Raw genomic sequence first — 19,670 nt, forward strand, 5'->3', positions numbered from 1 at the left:
TTTACATCTGCTTGGCCTAGAGGGTTTGGTAGCTCGAGCTCTTCTTGGTGTAGAGGAAGAAACCGACGCCGGCGGCGACCAGCACCAGGCCCACACCGCCCGCCACGATCACGATGATGGCCCACACCGGGAAGTCGTCGCCGCCACCACCTCCGCCGCCACCTCCGCCGCCGCTCTTGGTGGGCGATGGGATGGGCTGCGGGTCCACCTGGAAGCCGCCGTAGGTGGTGCCATCGAGGGTGAACGTGGCCAGGCAGCACGAGTGCAGCTTGCACCGGGCGAGGCCCATCACGTTGGCCCGGACGCAGGCGGTGGCGTTGAAGAAGAGGAAGCCGTAGTCGGTCGACGACGGCTTGACGCTGTAGGCCACAAAGTCCTCGCCCATCCACGTGCCGGCGCCCAGGTGGCACTCGATAGTGGCGAACGACACTGGCCCGGTCTTCTGGTTGGGCTCGCACACTTCGTACTTTTTGTTGACCAGCGCGCAGCTCTGGCACAGGCTCACGTTGTAGGTGGCCGCCGCAACCGGGGCCGTCGGGCCGAAGAAGAAGTCAGTCGTTGTGGCGGTGGTAGTGGTGGAGGAGGCGGGGAAGACGAAGAGGGCCACAACCACCAGGGCGAGAGTGGCCACCACGACGGAGCGGCTGGTTGTGTGTGGGGTCATGTCCGTCAAGGGTGCACAGAGTGTGGAGAGAAGATCACGAAACAAGTCTGAAAACAAGTTTGTTTCTGGCCTTTTTTTAACTCCCATTCGCCCCGACTTGGTGCCCCGTTGCCCAATGGGGCTCACCTAAGAGCAGGGAACCATGTTTCGAGGATTCCACCCGGAGATGCAGCAAGAACAGTTTCACCCGATTCGTCCAACTTAACATCCTAGGACGTAATTCTGATCAGGATATATATGAACATGTACTCGGTCAGTCCAGATATGCTGCTCACGATCGTAAGACATAAATGAAACATGTCAATTTCCTCTTTTCTTCTGGTGCGGGTGATTGCGGCCACTTTGATAACTGATGGTGGACATTCATGAGCCAGGCCGCAATCTTCTACTTTTTTGGATCATCTTGCTCTGGCAAGGTGCTCCATTCAATCATCATCATCTTCTTCTTCTTTACATCATTTCAGCAGGGCTGGCAGGAAGAGCTTGGGAGTGAGAGTGACCCCCACCTTCTGCTTCATTCCATGCTGGCTTTCCAGCCCTCCTCAAACTGCCCAACAGATTTGCTGCTGTTGCGTCTCCGTGCAGCTACCAGCAGCAGCCAGAGCGTCCAGCTCTCCCAGCGGACCAGGGAGAGCAGGGCCATAGCTAAAGAACTTGTTGGCAGACATCTGGTGGATTGTTACCAGCTCATCAGTCAGTGTGATAAACTTCGTTCTTTTGTTTGGTGACGTGCATCATCATGATGGAGTGGCGAAGGTGGGCGTTGACGCTGCGTTCTGGTCGCGGAAGAGACGCGCGATGACCTCATAGCCGAGGAAGCCCGCTGCGTTGGCCGGGAACGCTCGCGCCACGCAAGGGCCGAATCCTGCCCCGCGCCCCAGACGCAAACAGGGTCAACAATGAAGAATGAAGGGGGGGGGGAAAGAACGAAAACGCCACAAAGTGCGAAAAAAGAACGAAGAACGGCGTATACCGCGCCAGAGCGAAGCCAGTCCTCTCTCCTTGACCATCTGTCGCCAGCAGTCGAAGAAGCCGCCATCCAGCAAGAGCTTGTTCTTTCGGTACTTCTCCGTGTCCGACGCCGATTGAATGTGTGTCTATTGATGTGTGTGTGTGTGTGGTGTGGTGTGTGGTGTGGTTCGTGATTCATAAAACGCACACGACGCAAGCGTGCGTGATTCAGGGGCGGGGTCGTACCTTAACGTAGTCCATGGGGTAGGAGGCGATCCAAGCGCCGATGCCGGACATGCCGCCGGCCAGCATCAGGTGGAGCGGATGCAGGTCGTCCACCGTGCATTCCGGTCCTTGCCTCGAAATGAGGTACCTGGCCCAACCCACCCATTTTTTATGAGCCAAGTGTCGTTGCGTGTTGCGTTGTGCGTGTGCGTGTGTGCGTGTGTGGTCGTGTGCGGTCGTGCGTGTGCGGTGTGGTGCGTGTGCGGCGGTGGTGCGTGCGGGAGGGTACGTACTGCTTAATGTATTCGTACACCACAAACTGTCCCATGTAGCCCGGAACCTCCCTGTAGACCGTTGCTGACATTCCCTTCCACAAACCCGGAAAGCCCTGCACAATCCACATTAGCCACCGCGCACGCACACGCACCACCGCACACGCACCACCGCACACGCACCACCGCGCACGTATGACGAACCTTTTCCTTGAAAATCTTTACAATGCAGTCGATGGGGCCGTTGTAGAAAATCCTTCGCTCGAAGAGAGAACTGCGAAGACCCGACCGCAGCCGCTCCTTGAGGTTGAGATTGAACTGCGCCGCGGTGTTCTCCGTCTGGTTCTGCAGCCGGATCTTGATCAACTCCACCGGCGTCACCACGCCCGCATTCACAAACCCGGCCCACGCGCCTGTTGAACAAATAAAATTAATAAAATCAGTGATATATATATATATATAATAAAAAAGAAAAGATAAAAAGAATCATAGTAATAATGGATAATCAAATTAATTAATAATTAAATAAGTGTAAATAATTGCGTACCGGCCAAGGCGAGCTGGGGAATGCTGAGGTCGGCGTCGGGCGCGTTGGGGTCCTGCAGGTAGGCCTTGGCCTGGCCGTAGGCGGCGAACACGATGGCGTTGATCAGCGGAATGGTCGCCATCGGCGATCCCATGCCCTTGTACAAACCGCGTATCTGGCCGCGCCAGCAATCATCCAAAAAAAGGTTAACACGACACGCGCGACGCACGACACGCACAACAGAGATCCGGGTGGTGGTGGGCGTACCCCTTCCTCGCGCACGGTCTTGAGCGTGGCTTGGATCGCGGAGCCGTAGGCCTGCTGTTGGGTCTGCAATCGCACCTTGATGGTGTCGAAGGGATGCCCCACCTGTCACCGCAATAAAATAAATAAATACATAAAATATGTCAATCATAAATAGTACAAAATGGGGATTTAATAATTAATAATTAATAAATAAATAAAGCGAGGAGGGTACCAGCGTGATGGCAACGCCGGCCAATGTACCGGCGATGAAGTCCTGGAGCGGTGTGAGGTCTGCCGCAGTGGCCACGACCATCGATTGACGATCGATCAGCGGAGTGCCCAGCGCGTGACAGGGTAAAAACCAAACAAACGCACAACGGACGAAGGGAGAAAAGAAGTACTCTGGTTCTGTGCGAGGATGGTGTCCTTTGATGCGCCCGAGTACCAGTAGCGCACGGCGTGCTCCAGCAGGTCAATGTTGCGGTGATGCTACGTGTAGAATAATAAGTAATAAGTAATAAATAATGTCAGTCGGCGAGTTGGCCGCAAGCTGTGTGAGATGGTGCTGCTCGTGCGCGCGCACAGTGGGTGCAGGCTGTGTACCTGGTGGTGCACGTCGAGATAGATCCGGAAGAAGGCGGGAAAGGAGACATAGCCCTCCTCGTCCTCTCCCACCATCTGGATCATCTTTTCCGCCATGCTCTGTATGGGTGTGTTGTTGACATATAGATATATGCATACATATAACGGAGTTAACGATAATACGATATAATCTACTCAGTAGGAGTAGACCAGCTTCTTCGTTCCGAGGAGTTGGGACCCCGGGCTGGCAGTTCACAAGCCAGTCAGGTCAAGAGAGGGCAGGCGTACTCGGTCGGTGGGCAGGCCGTAGTTCTCGAGCGTGCGGATGAGGTCGTGCTCCTGGATGCAGGCCGTCTTGTTCTGGTCCAAATGCTTGAATATCTTCAGCCCCACAAAGATGCTGTGCGTGTGTGTGCGCGCGCGCGTGTGTGTGTGTGGCAAGCACACGCACGTAGCGCAAGGAATTCATCATTATCGCTGGGTGAGAGACCTCGCAAGGCAGAACAGATACGCGCGGGCGAGTAGGCACCTGTAAAACTCCTCAAAGTCGAGCTCGCCCGTCGCCGACACGTTGGCCGCCTTGAGGATAGCCGCCGCTTGCTCCTGCGCCACACAAAATGTTATTAATAATTTGTTTTTATTGATTTGCATATTATTGAACAAATAAATGTGTAAAGATTATGTAATACTAAATTCATCTATCTAATAAATAAATAATATCAGTACGTACAGTGTCCATCTCGAGGCCGGCCTCTTGGAGTACCGACTGGAGCTGGCCGGCGTCGATCCGGTTGTTGCCCTGGTGATGTCGCAGGAAGGCCTCGAAGGCCTGCTGCAGCATGCCCCCACGGCCCTTTCCCACCGGTGGCGCAGCCTTTCCCCCTGACGCTACTTGCATCTGCAGCCGTCGCTCATCTTCGGCCAATTGTTCGCTCACGATGTCCTGCACCGCCGCAGCTTCGTTGCTCTTCTCCGTCGCCTCACCTCCGCCGCCCTCACCTTCATCACCAACTTCTTCAGCCCGTTGCTGCCCCTCCTCGTCGCCAGCTACCGCAAATTCGGGCGTTGGCACGTTGTCGAGATGGCTCATGTTATCTCTACTCAAATCCCTCAGATCGACTGCTGGCGCTGGCGCTGTGTTCATCTCACACACATTCGACAAAGCGGCCTCGATGCACTTGTACCACTTGCCAACTAATGCAAGAGCGATAAATAGATAGATAAATAAAACGATAGTCCCAAATGATGAATATAATTTTCGCCTGGGAATTACCCATTTGGCGGAAGCTTCCGTGTCGTACATTTACATTTGAAATTTACGCAACATTTTCGGATATTTGCGAAATTCGAAAAAAAGAGGGAAAAAACCGGCCAGGCGACTCTGGGCTGATCCTGGCTATCGGATGCGAATGAACACCACGCCGCCTTGCTCGCGGAACTGGTAGTTGTTCGCCCTGAGATGGCGCTCCACCGCAGGCTTAATCTGCGCTCTCCCTCCCTGCGGTGTGTGTCGCGTATGTGTGTGTGTGTGTGCGTGCGTGTGTGCGTGTGTCGCGTGTGTCGCGTGTCGTGAGCGTGGTGTGCGATTGAGAAATGAATGTGTGGGCAGCCACAGCGGGAGTCCATACCTGGCTGTGCTTGCCGAGGCCCGTGATGACCGACACCCAGGACGCGGCGTTGGGGTTACGCTGCCTCTTCTGTTCGTGCAAGTGCAACAGCCTGACGTGTGTCGTGTCGTGCGTGTCGTGTGCAGCATTGTGAGCTTTTCTCTGGGCACTCAACACGGACGGTAGAGGTGGAGGCGGTGTACCGTTCGAGAACGTTGAGGGCCACGGGAACGGTGAGCTTATGGAGATCGACCGTGTGTAACGCGTTCTGGGCCGTCGACGGACTGATTGCCGGAAACGAGACAGCGTTAGGGCAGAGCTATACGAGCTTAATGGGGGGGGGGAAGGCGTGGTGATTACCTGGGCGAGAAGATCCTTTCGGTGGCTTCCAAGTAGCATTCCTTCATCTTCTCGTCGTGCTCACGGCCCTTCCTGAAAGCGGGTTGATGTACATACACGGTGAGTCGGCGTGGTGTGTGTGTGTGCGTGTGCGTGTGTCATAGATGACGAAGCTCGTACTGTGACAGGTTCTTCGCCGCCTGGCCATCGCCGCGGATATAGGCTCGCGTGGCCTCCATGTAGTATGTATTCCTAATAAATAGTGAAGCATGTGCAACTTTAGTCCCTGGCCTGAGCTCGAGAATGAAAGGAATGTGGAAAAGGAGGAGAAAGAGAGCGCAGCACCTGAGGGAGGCGTGGTCGAGGGCCTGCTGTCGCAGGTCCTGCCCGTCCGACGCGCGAGAGCCGGCCTTGTTGCCCGTGTTGCACCTCTTCCGCGTGACGAGGGTGAACTTTTCCTGCTTGCGGCGCTCCCTGCGGCCCTCGGCGCGCTTCTGACGCTGAGCGGCCGGCCGACCCGGCTCCTTCTGCGCCGCCTGGGCGCCGGCCTGCTTGGCGGTGGCGTTGACATTGTTGTCGACTGCGCTCGACTGCTGCGCGTCGTTGGCCTTGCCCGACTGCCACGTCATGGTGGGGTCGATCTCGGTGAGCGCCCTGATCGTGCGGCCGGCGTTGCACCCGCACTGCTGGAAGACCGCCTGCAGCAGTTCGGCCTCGACGAACCAGAACTGCTGTCTGAGCGACAGCAGCTTCAGCTTGGTGGACAGGTCCACGTGACTCAAATCCGCGGCCGAACGATTCGGTCCAGCGCTCGCCTTGCTTGCAGCCTTGACACGACACGACACGACACACACAACCACACAATAAACACGCAATGCGAACGTCATGGACTTGAGAAGCGAGACAACGATAGCGCAAGAAGGGCGGGCGAGTACCTGGGCTGAGGGAGGCGCGGTGAGGGGCAGGTTAGGGTAGTAGGCCTGCGCTGGCGGCGCCTGGACCTTAGCCGCAACGCCCATCTTGGCGAGCACCTCGTCCTGTCGATTTCCCCACTGTGTGTGGTGTGTGGTGTGTGTGTGGCGTGTGTGTGTTGTGTGTGTGTGTGTGTGTGTGTGTGCGTGTGGCGTGTGTCGTGTGTGTGGTTAATGCCTAAATTTCAATTTGTGAGGCATTGAATGAAAGCGCGACGTACGGTCATCTTCCTGGGTCCGAGGATTTGCTGCCGACCGCGGCCGCCCCGCCGGTTGCCCCGCGCTGCGTCAAAGGCCTGCGCCAGGATCTCCTCCGTGGTGGCCTCGATGTCGTCGGCGTTGGCCTCGAGCGTCACCGCCAGCGCCTGGCGGTCGTACTCGGGGAACATGTCGGCCAGCATGTCGAGGTTGGACGTGAACGCGCTGCCCGGCTTTTCGCTGACGGCCCGCGCGGCGTTGTTGCCATCGTCGTCGTGGTGCTCGGCTTGCTCCTTCGCATTTTCGTCATCTTCATCGTCGCCGAGGTATCTGCGTCGCAGCACTTCCAGGCTATCCACGAGTTCGTCGCAGGCGCCGTTGTCTTCGACGTCGTAATTGTCGTCGTCGTCGTCCTGGACAAACGTGATCTCACCATCGGCGGCGGCGCTGCTGCAGCACGCCTTCTCGCCCTCGCGCACCATCCGCGCGATGATTTCGTCGATACGCTCCCAGTCCTCGCCGGCCGTCGTGTCGCACTCATCGGCCGCGGCTTCCGATGGCTGCTCGTCCTGCTCCTCGTCCGACACCGATGTCGATGACGACGCCGAGCTCGACGACTTGGGTGACTGCTCACCGCTGCTCTCAGCGCTGACATCAGCGCTGACAGCCGACGGAGCGATCTCGCTGTTGACGTTGGTGAGGGTGAGCAGGGCCTCGATGGTGCGCTCCAGGTCCCACTCGTGCTCCTCGTAGAGGAGGCCCAGCAGTCCGTCCTCGAACGACGGCACGATGCTCTTCATGAACGCCAGGCCGGCGGCCCTGTCCGCCTCCGACGGTTGCGTAGCAGCGGCCACAGCAGCGCCGGCCGCGGGCTTGTGCACTCTGCCGGAGCTGTCACTGCCCTTCCGCGTGGGCTGCTTCTGGGCCAGCGGCGGGGCCATCGTCGTCGTCGCCTTCTTCTGCTGCTGCTCGTTTGTCGTCGCGGGCGGCTGCTGGGCAGTAGCGGCCGCAGCAGTCTTCTTGTTGCGCCTCTTGCGCGCCTTCTTGCTCAGCCCGACCACTTCCCACTGCTCCTCGCCCGTGTGGTCCATCACTCCACCGCCTCCATCCCCCGCCGCGCCATCGACATCGCCGCCACCGCCGACTCGCCCGCCTCCCCCCGCCCCCGCCCCCGCAGCGTCGCCGTGGTGTGGCGGCTGCTTGACCTTCCACTTGCCGCTTTCGCTGCGTCCGGCCACGGCGCCGCCCTTCTTGGTGCGCGCCGCGGCGGCCGAGTCGCACTTGGCAGCCGCGTTGGCGTAGCTGTTGGCGGCGCCGCTGCCGCTGCTGCCGTCGCCGGTAAGCGCGCGCGCCATGGCCTCATCGGCCTTCTCCTGGGCCTCCCTCCTGGCCCGCTCCTCCTGCTCCATCTCGAATGCAAGCCGCTGGGCCAGCTCCTCGTCGCTCTGAGCAGGTGCCTGATGAAGGTGGGCGTTGATCAAGTCTTGCTGCTGCTGTTGCACAGAGGTCTGGTGGTCCTCCTGAATGCGGATCATGTCGGTGAGCTGTGCGATCGTGGCCTCTACCTGAAACGCGTGCTCGTGCAGCAGCAGCTCCACCACACTCTTGTCCAGGCTTGGAAACATCTCCTGCACATAAATGCAAACGTCAAAGAGGAGCATATGTACCACTACGTTTTCATTTTAAAATTGGGAATCTTGGACAAATGAAAATCGCAGCATTTACAGATTTGATTTGATTAAAATTGCGTACCGAGATTGAAGAGATGAGCTGCCCTACGTTTACGACGTGGCCACGATCGCCTCCACCATTCTTCTTGCCCTGCCTCTTCTTAATCTGACTATTATTGTTGGCTCTGTTCTGCTGCTCTGCCTTTTGCCTCGCCTGCGCGAGTATGGCCTGGTGCAGATTAAGTTGCACCGTCTTCGACGCCGGCTTCTGATCCATCGTCGTTGCTGTATTCGAGCTTCTCTTTGCTTCGATTTATTGTGATGCAGACGGGATGGTAACCGTTGCTTCGGCAGAATTCCAAACGTGTCTGAAGTGTTTTTGAACTCGTTTGCGAAATATTTCGGTTTGTCCAAATGTTGTTTTTCTCTTTTTTTGTCATCAGAGCGGCAGAAGGAAGGAGGGGCTGTCCTTGAGTGCCTGGCGGGCTCGAGGCAGGGAGGCCTTATGCACGAAAGCATAGTCCGTAAGGAATGTCGACAGGTAGAAGAGCGGCAGCCCGGCCTGGCCGAGCGGCACCGCCAGCGAAGCCACTGCACACAACACACCACACACAACACACGTAGTTTACGGCCGTGTCATCATGCCTGAGCAGGGCTTTGTGTGTGGTCGTACCGATGCCCGCCTCTTCGAAGCCCAGCGGGCCTTCGTCGACCTTGATGATGGCCCACGGCTCCCGCGATCCCTCTACGGGGAAGCTGTATTGGCGCAGCGAGGCCGAGTCGCCTATCAGGGACACCTCGCCTTCCAGCTCCGTGTAGGACACGAAGCAATCTTCCCGTCTGTCCCACGGGAGGTAAGTCGCCTGATAGGCAGCACACACGACACACGACACACACGCACACACACACGACATACAAACACAGCAGTACCCGGACGAACAGAAGATCAGCCGAAGGAGGGCCGTGTGGACCGCGGCGACATCCTCTTCCGGTACGCCGCACAGCGACAGCTCCAGCCGAGGGAAGGCCAGCTTCTTCCTGCAAAATTGACGGTTAATGGTTCGATCTCGACGGTCGGCTTCCACGAACGAGAGAGGCAGTGGTACTTGCGGCTCAGGGCGGGTGGCGAGAGCGAGGTGGGCACGTCGGCAGCGGCCGCGGCGGCGTCACGACGAGTCGAGGCGCTGATGCCTTCCGTCACGATTTCAAACTTGCCCCGCAGAGCCGCGAGCGCTGCCGGCAACTTGTCCTCTGGCACCTGTGCCCGTGTGCGTGTGTGCGTGTGTGTGTGCGTGTGCGGTCAAAATAGATATGTATAAGCTTATGCTGTCACACATCAAGGTGCGGAGCAGATACCAGCAATATGTCCTCCTCGGCTGTGCCGAGGTAGAAGATGGTGATGCCCGCAGCGGCCAACGGACCCGACAGCCCGCCAGCCCCGGTCCCTGGAGTGGTAAGTGGTAGTAGTTGGAAAAAGTAGTGGTAAGTTGGGACCACTCGGACAAGCCGAGATCGGGGGAAACGACGACTGTTAGAGGCGCGGGCGTCGTACAGGGCTGGCCGGACCCGCCGCTGGCGACCTGCATGGCGCGCCATCGCTGCCACTGGCTTCGGTCGGCGCTCGCGTCGGCGGTGCCCGTCGACGAGGGTCCGTTCACGACCACCTCCACCACTCCGGGCGGCAGCACGTCGAACGCCTCCTCGTCGGCGATCAGCGTCCTGTGCAGATATTGTGTACATCAACGAACATGTTCACCATCATCGTCATCACCACCACCACCACCGCCAGCATGATGTGGGGAAGAGGAGACTTGTACAAGTCGTCGCGGGTGCGGGTCAGGGAGAGAAGGCGGTGGGACCTGCAGCGGGAGTTGAGTAGAATAAGAACAATCAGAATAAGATTCAGAGATAAGGAAGCATAACACCAAAGAGTGGTCAAATGATTTGTTGTGGCACCAATTGTTTGTTCTTGATTCTTCCAATTCGGAGGGTGGGTAGGAAAAAAAGATGTAGTACCCGGGCACAAGGAGAAGGCGGAGGAGAGGGGCGGCAGTCTGGTGCAGTGTTTCCTCGTGTAGCCGCGAGATGAGCAGCCTGCCCGGCAGCACAGTGAGTGTGGCTTCGCACTCTTCTGTCCACGACATCTTGCGTTCGGACTGGTTCTTCAAGCCAGTCCTCGAATTCTCGAGGCGAGAAAAAAGAAAATAGCGAATAAATGAATGGATAAATAAATATAAAAAAACAACTTTAGGTCCGCAGCGCCTGCTCCGTCGCCACTCTGGCGTCGACCCAAACCTTCCGCGCTGGGGGTTGGACAAAAAGACGTGACTGATGCAGTGGTTTATGCCCAGAGAGGGAATGGTATACGTTTGCATGCTTCCAAGGCAAACGGATCTACGAAAGAGAGATTGTAGGCCATTGTCGGGCCACAGTGGGGCGAGAGCGAAACAACAGTTGTTATTAAAGGTGTTGGGGCAAGGGGGAATGCAGCCACTATGGCATTGATGGCGCGCAAGTGCTCTGTGGCAGAGGCGGAACCCAGGCACCCCCATAAGGCTGTGGAGCCGGACCCGCGTGTGCTGGAAGACTGTCCGACTGAGCAGCCCAGTGGACCGCTGCACCTGTTCGAGGTGGCAGTGCAGGCGGGTACGCAGGAGCCATGACAGTGTGAGAGGAGACTGGCCGTCGGGCGGGAAGTGCTGGAGCAGGAGCAGGAGTAGAGACCTGCGGGGGCAGAGCCGGGGCAGCTACAACGTAGGGGTAGCCACTCGATGGCAGTTGTGGCGCGGGCTGGAAGGTCAAAGGCTGCTGGTAGCTGTGGGGTTGTGGTTAGATTCTACGTTTCTATGGTGAAAGAAACAAAGTGGAGGGTTCTAGCCCCGTACTTGGGTACGTAGTTGGATGAGACCTGGTACGTGCTGCTGTAGGCTTTCTTCTTCTTTCCAAACATGCCGATGAAGGTTCTGATGTGTGCTGCTGGCCTTTGTGTTCTTGGTGCTGGGTGTTTTTATCTGGTTGTAGGTTTTGTTTTCTAAGTATCTTTCTGCACACCGCCAATCAGGGAGAAATTGTGAGAGCCAGTTACAGGGCGGCAGCTTGGCAAGTACAGTTTTAACCAGCTCCGTGGATATGGCACGAAGCCAAGGATCATCTGCACCTGAACCGACACAGTGAGCAACATCATCAAACTCCGTCAACTGAAGCACGTCGGCTGCCTCTGTGGTCATGGAGGGAAGTCCGCGAACTACAACGCGCACCTCCAGAGCGATCGAGGTGTGCCTTGGATGTTACGACTGCGCCAGCGGCCCTTTCTGGTTGGCGCTCCTATCCATGTAACCTGCCCGGTTCCCCAACTGTTCCACAAAATTGAGTATAAAGAGGATTAAAGTAAAAAGAAAAATAAAAACCTAATATTGTTCCTCCGCGAATTCCAAAATCCACTCCACAGCCTTGAAGATGGACAAGAGGCCGCAGGGGACGTCCGTGCCTCGACCGAAACCTTCCGCGATAGGACAAAACAGGAGCGGTCAAAATCGAGACGAAGATGAAGATCTGCATTTGCTGGACGAAATTTTGCAGGGGCCAGATGACGATGACGCCATGCCCATCTACAAAAAGATCGCCTACGGCTTTGGCGAAGTCGGTACTCCTCACCTTCTTCCTCATTCAATCCACTCTTACTTTTGATGTAAGTGTATTACTTAAACGTTTATTTATTTATTTTTTGATTTATTTACCATCTTATTGCAGGGCCACACGTGGGGGCGGTGATCTATTCCTTCTTTCTTCAGACGTTCCTCCTCGAGGTGGCCGAGGTGGGCGCCTACTGGGTACCTTCTGCTCCATCTCCTCTCCTTCGCCACCCGCTGACATTGAATATTTATTATTTTTATTCTTGGGGCACACGCAATCGCTCAGGCCGGCGTGCTTCTGTTGGTGGGACAAGTACGTCACCCACTGCCCACGCCACCACTTCACCACAAGCACGTGTGAGCTCACTCGTTGTGTCGCGCGTGCGGTGTCGTTGTGTGGTGTTGTGTGTGTGTCCGAGCCTAGTTTTGGGACGCGATCACCGATCCGATCATCGGTCACCTGAGCGACCGGACGACGTCCGCCATGGGCCGACGACGCCCGTGGCTGCTGTGGGGTACGACCACTTTCACACTTTCGTCAGATCAGTACTGGCCTGCCGCGCAAGACGCAAAACTGTCAGCTGACACGCGCACGCACGCACACGCATGTGCAACACCGGCCAGGCGCGGTGCCGTACGCTGTGGCGTACTTTTTCCTGTGGCAGGTGCCGCCGTGGGCCGAGGACGGCGACGCGATCGCCATCCTGTGGTATCTCCTGGTCATCTTCGCCTACAACACCACCTTCACCTGCGTCGCCGTTCCCTACAGGTGCCGCCCCCCACCACACTCTCTTCATTTTTTCTTTGCGCGTTCACTCATAGGCGGACGTATTGGTGCGTGTCGTTGGTCGTGTCGTGTCGTGTCGTACCGTGTCTGACAGAGCGCTCACGCCCGATCTGACACGCGACTATGACGAGCGTACTTCGCTCACCATGTACAGACAGTTCCAGGCCCTCGTTTCAGGCGTCATATTCACTTTCGCGCACTCCATAATCATCGATGTACGCCCGCCTCGGCCTCGGCTTCAGCCTTGAAAACTCTTGCATTGGTAGTGGCGGTCGGAGGACTGACCGACCACCTCGCAACCACCTCTCTACCACGGTTCGCCGCCCCACAGAGCACGGACACCTACAAAGACGGCTACATGCTCAGCGCCCTCATATTCGGCATTTTCATCATTTTCCCGCCGTGGGTCACCTTCTTCACCAACAAGGAGCGATACCAGCGCTCCCAGGTTGACCCTTCTTCTGAACCACCACTGGGCCTCGTGAACCGGCCAGTTGGTTCTGACACACACCACACCAACACCGCACACACACAACCACACACACACACAACCGCACACACACAACCGCACACGGGTGTCGTTGATGGTGCGCAGGAAGAGCACGTCAGCCGAGGGGTCGTCCAGCATTTTCGCGAGATTCTGGCCATGTTCAGGAACCGCGCGTTCCAGATCGTCACGCTGCTCTTCCTGTGCTGCTGGCTGGCGATCAACTTCATCACCAACAACCTCTTCCTCTACGTCAAGTATGCGCTCAACCTCGAGAGCCACTTCTCGTGGCTGCTGCTCACCATTCAGGGCACCGCCGCCGTCTTCCTCTTCTTCTGGAGCTGGGTCAGGTCAGTAGTCAGTAGTCAGTAGTCGCGCGCACGCACCCCAACACCTCCCCCCCACCAACCACCCGCGCAGCCGTGTGTCATGACGACTGACGACACGCGCGTGTGTGCCATTGCGTGTGTTGCACTGCCTTGATCTCGGGGGAAACAAACAGCCGAAAGATTGGCAAGGTGAACACGTACTACATCGGCATGACCGTATGGACTGTGGTACAGATCGGCCTGTTCTTCTTCGAGGAGGGCATCCACCCGTCCTCCATGTACATCGCCGGTGCTCTCGCCGGCGTCGGCGTGTCCATCGGTACGCCTACACCTGCGTTGATCGCCTGTCACGTGTCGCGTGTCGTGTCGTGTGCTGCGTGTGTCGCGTCGGGTTGCGGTTGGTGTTGGTGTTGTCCCTCATAGAACTATGATGCTGTGGGAGACAGGCTTCCTCATTCCCTGGTCGATGTTGCCCGATGTGATCGAGTTGGACGAGCTCGAGACGGGTATAACCACCACCACCACCACCTCTCGGATTCACCGTGAAATGCCACACTAAGCATAGTATGATCGCCCGCCGCCCGCTTACTGTATCCAATCAGGCAAGAGGCGGGAGGGCATGTTCTACTCGGTCTACGGCCTCTTCCAAAAGGTTGGCTTGGCCGTTGGCGTAGCGGCCTCCAGGTACCCACCCGATCATCAAGGCCGAGGCGCCCGCACGAGCACTCCAAATGCACTGAAACGTTTTTTTAAAATTTACTTTATTTTATTTGTAAACCTCAGCTGGGCGCTCGGACTGGCGGGCTACGTCGCTCCCACGTCGGACGAGGAAGACGTACGGACGCCTCAGCCCGAGGCCGTCATCTACACGCTCCGGTACTCGCCGCATCGCTCCATTTCTTTCATCTCTTTGCAAAACGCTCACGCACGACCGCACACGCACACGCACAGAGTAATGATTGGGCCGTTCCCCGCGCTTTTGCTGATACTGAGCTTCGTGGCGGTCTACTTCTACCCCATCACCCGCGAGCGACACGAGGAGATTCGACTCGAGATCGCCGCGCGCAACAAGGCCATCCGCGAGTCCACACGCAACAACGTCGATGAAACCGCCACCGCTGAGACGCCATGATGGTGATAAACCCCTCCTCCTCCTCTTCTTCTTCTTCTTCTTCATTGCTGTAGTTGTGTCGGTTACACCACAAAGACATATCATGCCGCGGTGTGCGATGTTTTAAACACCACAAAGTTGGAACTCCGTTAGAGCCGTATTAATTTCAGGTTATGGCATGCTGCCGTGGCATGCGCTGGCGGCTGTTGATCTGGACCTAGGCGCAACCTTCACGGATCTTCTTCAAAGGGCTCTTGCTTCTGGTTCTTCCCTCCTGGGTCTTACAGAAGCTCTGCCCTCAACCACAATAGTTGTTTGTTGAGTGCCGCTCCGATTCCATTTTGGCATTTCGACATCTTGACACTTCCCAGCTTCTATCGCCAGACGCCGCGTGCACAATCTCTCTTCTCTTGGTAAGAGACTCGTCACCACTCGAAATCAGGTCCTGATCTGCAAACAATGGCCGATCAATCGCCCGAGCCAACGCCCCCGCATCGCGAGGTGGTGGATTTTACGCAATCTGCCCCTGCCGCGATCGTCACCACCGTTGCCGCAGATGAAACGAGACCCAGAGGCAGCACATCTGGTTCGATTCCGACCGTCGTGGTGCAGGATTTCGATGAGGGCGCTGCGCTGAGGAGAGCAAGGAGCAACAGCAGGAAGAAAAAGAAGAAGAAGCAGAAGGCGCACAAGAAATCGACCACGGAGACCGAGACGGGTTCGGAGAGCGACACGGAGGATGAAGCTGAGGAGTCGTCTTCATCTTCGTCGAGTAGCGAGAGCGACGACGAAGAGGAGGAGCAAGAGGAGAAGAAGGCACCGCCCAAGAAGACCAGATTCGACGTGCCCAAGAAGGCCAAGAAGGACAAGAGCGCTCTCGCCCCCAGGTCGAGTGTCGATGTTGCCGCGCTGAGGTACGTTCTGCCTCTGCTTCTTTCAACTCACTTCCTCAATGAAGCAATTTTTCATTGTTGATTCATTTATTCAATCACAAAACCATGATCCATTCATTTGATTAAATGTGAGCTTCTCCTCTCAAAACTATTAAGCAGGCGCAGCGAGGACTGGCGCGGTGCGCCGAGGGCAAGCATCGATTACTTTGCCGACATCCGCAACCCGCCTCGCTACTCAGTTGATCTGCGTCGCAGCGAAGACAGGTGCGCGTGCCGCGTGAACCTCCTCCACTTCTCGTTCTCGCTTGGGCTCACAATGTTGTGGTGTACCACTTGGCTTCTTCTCCTTCTCCTTCTTCTTCTCCTTCTCCTTCGCTTGGCGTCAACAGGCACCGCTACAGCGAGATTGCAGGCGATGCCTTCATGAGGAGGCGCTCCTTTGGCACCCGCGGCACCGCGCTCACCGTCGAGCCTCTTGGTACTACGTGTTGTGTCGTTGGTCGTGTGCGTGTGCGTGTGCGTGTGCGTGTGCGTGTGCGTGTGCGTGTGCGTGTGCGTGTGCGTGTGCGTGTGCGTGTGCGTGTGCGAGAGCGATTGGCTGCAGTGGCTGACTCGGCCCTTTCGCAGACGAGCAAGAAGAGGATCTCTTCGGTCGGCGCAGCAGGGAGATGCCGGCGCTGTTTGGCATCCGCCCGTCGTGGTCGGGTCGCGAGTCCGTCGATCGCAGGCGGTTCACCCAGCAGCTCGACAACGAGCTTCGCGCGCCCCACCCCGTCCATCGTACGCCCTTCTCATTAAGTAGTCAAGCATGAACGCCAACACACAACACACAACACACAACACACAACACACAACACACAACACACAACACAACACACAACACACAACAACAGAGTCCAACATCTTGGCCCTGATTGGCAACATCATCTATGCCGCGCTCTTCGGCTGGATCATCGCCGCCGCCTACATGGCGGCCGCGGGCGTCCTGTGGCTCTCGCAGGTGGGCAAGCCCTACGCCTACATGTGCAAGAAGCTGGCGGGCTACTACCTGTGGCCCTTCGGCAAGTACCTGACGGTAGGGTCCTACGGCGCTTATGTCGATACCGTGCGCGTGGGGTAAAGTGTTAACCCCGAAGCCGTCTGCGTGTGTCTTTTTTCTCAGAGGCCCGCTGGCTACGGCGCCATGTCCGCGTCTAAGAAGGGTGCGTGAGCGATACGCCGTGTGGTGGTCACGCTCGGGCCTGACGTTCGTTTCGCTTTCGCTTTCGTTTTCGGTGTGTTCAGACGACACGCTTGAGCCGTTCACGGAAAGTACTTCGCTGTTGACGAGCCAATCCAAGCGTTCGCCAGTGATGACGGAGGAGGCCTACGTAGAGGTCTACGACGACTTCCAGGCCTACGAGGTCGGCGGTGCGGCCAAGGCGATCTGGTCCATCGTCGGTACCACACCTGCCAACCCCCACTTGCCCCTCTCGACGCTGACTCAGTGGTGGCTCGCTCCGCACACAGCCGCGTTCCTGACCGTGATTCACGCCGCGATCGCCGCCATCTGCTGGATCGTCGTCGTCAGCATTCCCATGTCCAAGGTGCTGCCTCCAGGCCTCCGCTCCGCTCTTCGCCCTTGCGCTGACTATCGCACCTCTCGCTCGACCTCCTCTTCGTCTTCTTCTTCTTCGACAGGTCCACCAAGTCGGCATCAAGATGGCGTGGCACGACCCGTTGGCCGTGCGCATCACGTCGTCGGCCAAGATGGACGGCGAGATCGAACTGAGCACCGAACAGGCCTTCAGCCTCAGCTACGTCTCCTACCAGGCGCTCGGCGTCAATGTCGTCCTCCTGAGTACGTCCTGGCCCCTCTGAGTTTGCTGCTCAGGAGGTGCCTTCGTCTCACCCGTGCGTGCGTGCGTGGGTTGGTGGTGACACCAGATATGACGCCGTGCATTCTGATCGTGGTGCTGTTCGAGCTGGTCATTCCGCACGAGTACCACCCGCCCTCGGTCATCTTCGCGCTGATGTGCCTCTTTGGCATCGTCCCACTCGCCTATATCATCGGCACGGCCGTGGGCAGGTAATCAACAACTTTCTTTTCTTTTCTTTTTTCTTTTCTTTTGTATGATTTTGCTTTATTTTCAATGAAACGTTGCATTGTCTAACGTTTGTGGTGGTTTTCTTTTTGTTCCCCAGCATCGCGCTGCAGACCAATTTCACGGTGGGGGCCATGCTCAACGCCATCTTCGGCGTGTCGATCGAAATCATCCTCTACTCCAGGTACCGACCAACGTCGCGTTGTTATTTTTTTATTTTTTATTCTATTTTAGAATCGCCTCCTAACCGCGATCTTTGCATGCAGCGCCATTCGGAGAGGTGGTCTCGAGACGTTGGTGCAGGCTGGCGTTACCGGTTCGGTGTTGGGCGATCTGCTGCTCATCCCCGGTCTCTCTATGGTACCCCACACCGCACGCACGCAGTAAGTTATTTTGTGTTCTTTTTTTTTTCTGTATATTGATTACTGTTTATCGGGCAGCTCGCGGGCGGTATCAAGTACAAGGAACAGAGGTTCAGCCCGGCAGTGGCCGGCGTGTCATCCGTGCTCCTCGTCATTTCGGTCATCGGTACGCACACACGACACGACACATCACGATGACACACACACGCCTCCTCGCTCACTTGTGATCGGTTCCTCTAAGGTGCCTTCACGCCCACCATCGTGTGGCTGGTGTACGGTGAGTACCACTTCTCGTGCCAGAGCTGCACCTTCTTCAACGGGTACGTTCTACTCTGCTCGCTGCCGCCCTGATCGCGGTGAGTACTCCTCATTGACTCGACCCACTTTTCGCCCATGCAGCACGGAAGCCTGCCAGGCCTGCGACTTTGTCCGCGTGACCGATTACGACTCGTCGCCTGTCTACATTCATGCCGTGAGGTACCAGCCTGCGCCCTGTTGCTGCGTATGTGTCGTGTGTGTGTGTGTGTGCGTGTGTCGTGTCGTGTGTCGTGTGTGTCGTGTGTCGTGTGTGTCGTGTGTCGTGTCCAACTAAACTCGCATCGACGAATGCCAGACCGCTGATGTACGCGTGTTCGATCATTCTGCCCTTCGCCTATCTGGTCGGCCTCCTCTTCACGCTCAAGACCCACTCCTACATTTTCGAGAATGTCGAGCCCGATGAGCAGGCACGCATCACCACCGCACACACGGCCGCACACGCACAACCGCACACGCACGCATGTTGAATTCTTGTTCTTACGACGTGGTTGCGCAGGATGCCCCTCGCTGGACCATTCGCAAGTCGTCGATCGTTCTGGGCATCTCCATCGCCCTCTTCGCGATCGTGTCGGAGGGTCTCGTCGCCGTCATGGAGCCGGCCCTCCACGATCTCGGCATCAACCAGACCTTCGCCGGGTTGACACTGATGGCGCTCGTGCCCTCTTCCGCCGAGGTACGCACCATAACCACTCATTCTCTTGTTTTCGTTTCGTTTCGGGACTAACCACAGCACACGCACCACCGCACACGCACCACCGCACACAGTACGTCAATGCCATTCAGTTCGCGTTGAACAACCAGATCGCGTTGTCGATGGAGATTGGCGCCTCTTCTGCCGTCCAGATCTGTCTCATCATGATGCCCATCCTCGTCGGCTTCTCTGCCTTTGTACGTGCATTCCACGCATTCCACGCACGCGCCGCACACGCCAAACCTGTCGCACACGCACTGACACACATGCGCGTGGCACACCCAGGTGAACCACCTGAACAGTGCCAACTCGTTCATCCTCGTGTTCCCGCTGTTCTCGGTGTTCGCCATCATCATGAGCGTGATCATCGTCAACTACATCTCCATCGAGGGTGTGACAAACTACTTCAAGGGCGCCTCACTCACCATCATCTACCTCCTCTTCGTTGCTGCCTTCTTCTTCTCCCAGCATGTGACAGTGTAATCAGCTTCCTCTGCCCTCCTTCTTGCTTTGTCTCTTTCTCAGCCACAATCTACAACATTTTGTACATTCAGCAGCACCATGTGACCTCATTTTGTCATGGTTGGCACAAAAGAAAGCCTTCCTTTCCAGCCAGCCCACTCCTTGACCCACAACCCAACACTGGCAAGAGACTTCACAGGCTGGACCCAACCAGGAAGGAAGAAAAGAGAAAAAAGAAAAGAAGAAAAGGAAACGAAAGGCCT

At 56.9% G+C, this 19,670-nt stretch overlaps 7 protein-coding genes across 7 annotated transcripts; 2 read left to right on the plus strand and 5 right to left on the minus strand.

The window, feature by feature from the left end:
- Positions 1-16: 16 nt before the first annotated feature.
- Positions 17-664, minus strand: ACA1_035410 (uncharacterized protein; the record flags this gene model as incomplete). The annotated part of the gene is made up of 1 exon (XM_004348675.1): positions 17-664. One exon carries the CDS (start codon positions 662-664, stop codon positions 17-19), a length of 648 nt encoding a protein of 215 aa, XP_004348725.1.
- A 737-nt stretch (positions 665-1,401) lies between these two features.
- On the minus strand, positions 1,402-4,556 carry ACA1_035420 (carrier superfamily protein; the record flags this gene model as incomplete). Its single annotated transcript, XM_004348676.1, has 13 exons — positions 1,402-1,529; positions 1,638-1,761; positions 1,862-1,988; positions 2,134-2,228; positions 2,317-2,525; positions 2,660-2,813; positions 2,906-3,007; positions 3,117-3,175; positions 3,286-3,373; positions 3,488-3,586; positions 3,755-3,866; positions 3,996-4,069; positions 4,197-4,556. The coding sequence occupies 13 exons, from the start codon at positions 4,554-4,556 to the stop codon at positions 1,402-1,404; spliced, it is 1,731 nt and encodes a 576-aa protein (XP_004348726.1).
- A 306-nt stretch (positions 4,557-4,862) lies between these two features.
- Positions 4,863-5,651, minus strand: ACA1_035430 (Smr domain containing protein; the record flags this gene model as incomplete). Its single annotated transcript, XM_004348677.1, has 5 exons — positions 4,863-4,949; positions 5,095-5,185; positions 5,277-5,357; positions 5,434-5,505; positions 5,593-5,651. The coding sequence occupies 5 exons, from the start codon at positions 5,649-5,651 to the stop codon at positions 4,863-4,865; spliced, it is 390 nt and encodes a 129-aa protein (XP_004348727.1).
- Positions 5,652-5,691: 40 nt separating this feature from the next.
- On the minus strand, positions 5,692-8,528 carry ACA1_035440 (CUE domain containing protein; the record flags this gene model as incomplete). Its single annotated transcript, XM_004348678.1, has 5 exons — positions 5,692-5,698; positions 5,758-6,239; positions 6,348-6,449; positions 6,605-8,209; positions 8,334-8,528. The coding sequence occupies 5 exons, from the start codon at positions 8,526-8,528 to the stop codon at positions 5,692-5,694; spliced, it is 2,391 nt and encodes a 796-aa protein (XP_004348728.1).
- Positions 8,529-8,690: 162 nt separating this feature from the next.
- Positions 8,691-10,395, minus strand: ACA1_035450 (opposite strand transcription unit to Stag3, putative; the record flags this gene model as incomplete). The annotated part of the gene is made up of 8 exons (XM_004348679.1): positions 8,691-8,842; positions 8,925-9,114; positions 9,223-9,289; positions 9,358-9,509; positions 9,608-9,696; positions 9,804-9,970; positions 10,000-10,110; positions 10,268-10,395. The coding sequence occupies 8 exons, from the start codon at positions 10,393-10,395 to the stop codon at positions 8,691-8,693; spliced, it is 1,056 nt and encodes a 351-aa protein (XP_004348729.1).
- A 1,456-nt stretch (positions 10,396-11,851) lies between these two features.
- ACA1_035460 (sugar (glycosidePentoside-hexuronide) transporter, putative) lies at positions 11,852-14,618 on the plus strand (the record flags this gene model as incomplete). Its single annotated transcript, XM_004348680.1, has 12 exons — positions 11,852-11,894; positions 12,002-12,081; positions 12,308-12,398; positions 12,508-12,652; positions 12,765-12,885; positions 13,002-13,118; positions 13,266-13,507; positions 13,660-13,805; positions 13,933-13,992; positions 14,089-14,170; positions 14,270-14,362; positions 14,438-14,618. 12 exons carry the CDS (start codon positions 11,852-11,854, stop codon positions 14,616-14,618), a joined length of 1,401 nt encoding a protein of 466 aa, XP_004348730.1.
- Positions 14,619-15,056: 438 nt separating this feature from the next.
- Positions 15,057-19,428, plus strand: ACA1_035470 (cation exchanger, putative; the record flags this gene model as incomplete). The annotated part of the gene is made up of 19 exons (XM_004348681.1): positions 15,057-15,511; positions 15,650-15,754; positions 15,880-15,968; positions 16,118-16,270; positions 16,384-16,595; positions 16,653-16,692; positions 16,775-16,930; positions 17,000-17,076; positions 17,171-17,330; positions 17,417-17,550; positions 17,688-17,758; positions 17,841-17,934; positions 18,015-18,102; positions 18,178-18,256; positions 18,336-18,413; positions 18,550-18,643; positions 18,751-18,927; positions 19,020-19,142; positions 19,231-19,428. 19 exons carry the CDS (start codon positions 15,057-15,059, stop codon positions 19,426-19,428), a joined length of 2,583 nt encoding a protein of 860 aa, XP_004348731.1.
- Between the last annotated feature and the right edge of the window lie 242 nt (positions 19,429-19,670).

This window comes from Acanthamoeba castellanii (assembly GCF_000313135.1).
Source record: "Acanthamoeba castellanii str. Neff unplaced genomic scaffold scf7180000084564, whole genome shotgun sequence".
Taxonomy (NCBI): domain Eukaryota; phylum Discosea; order Longamoebia; family Acanthamoebidae; genus Acanthamoeba; species Acanthamoeba castellanii.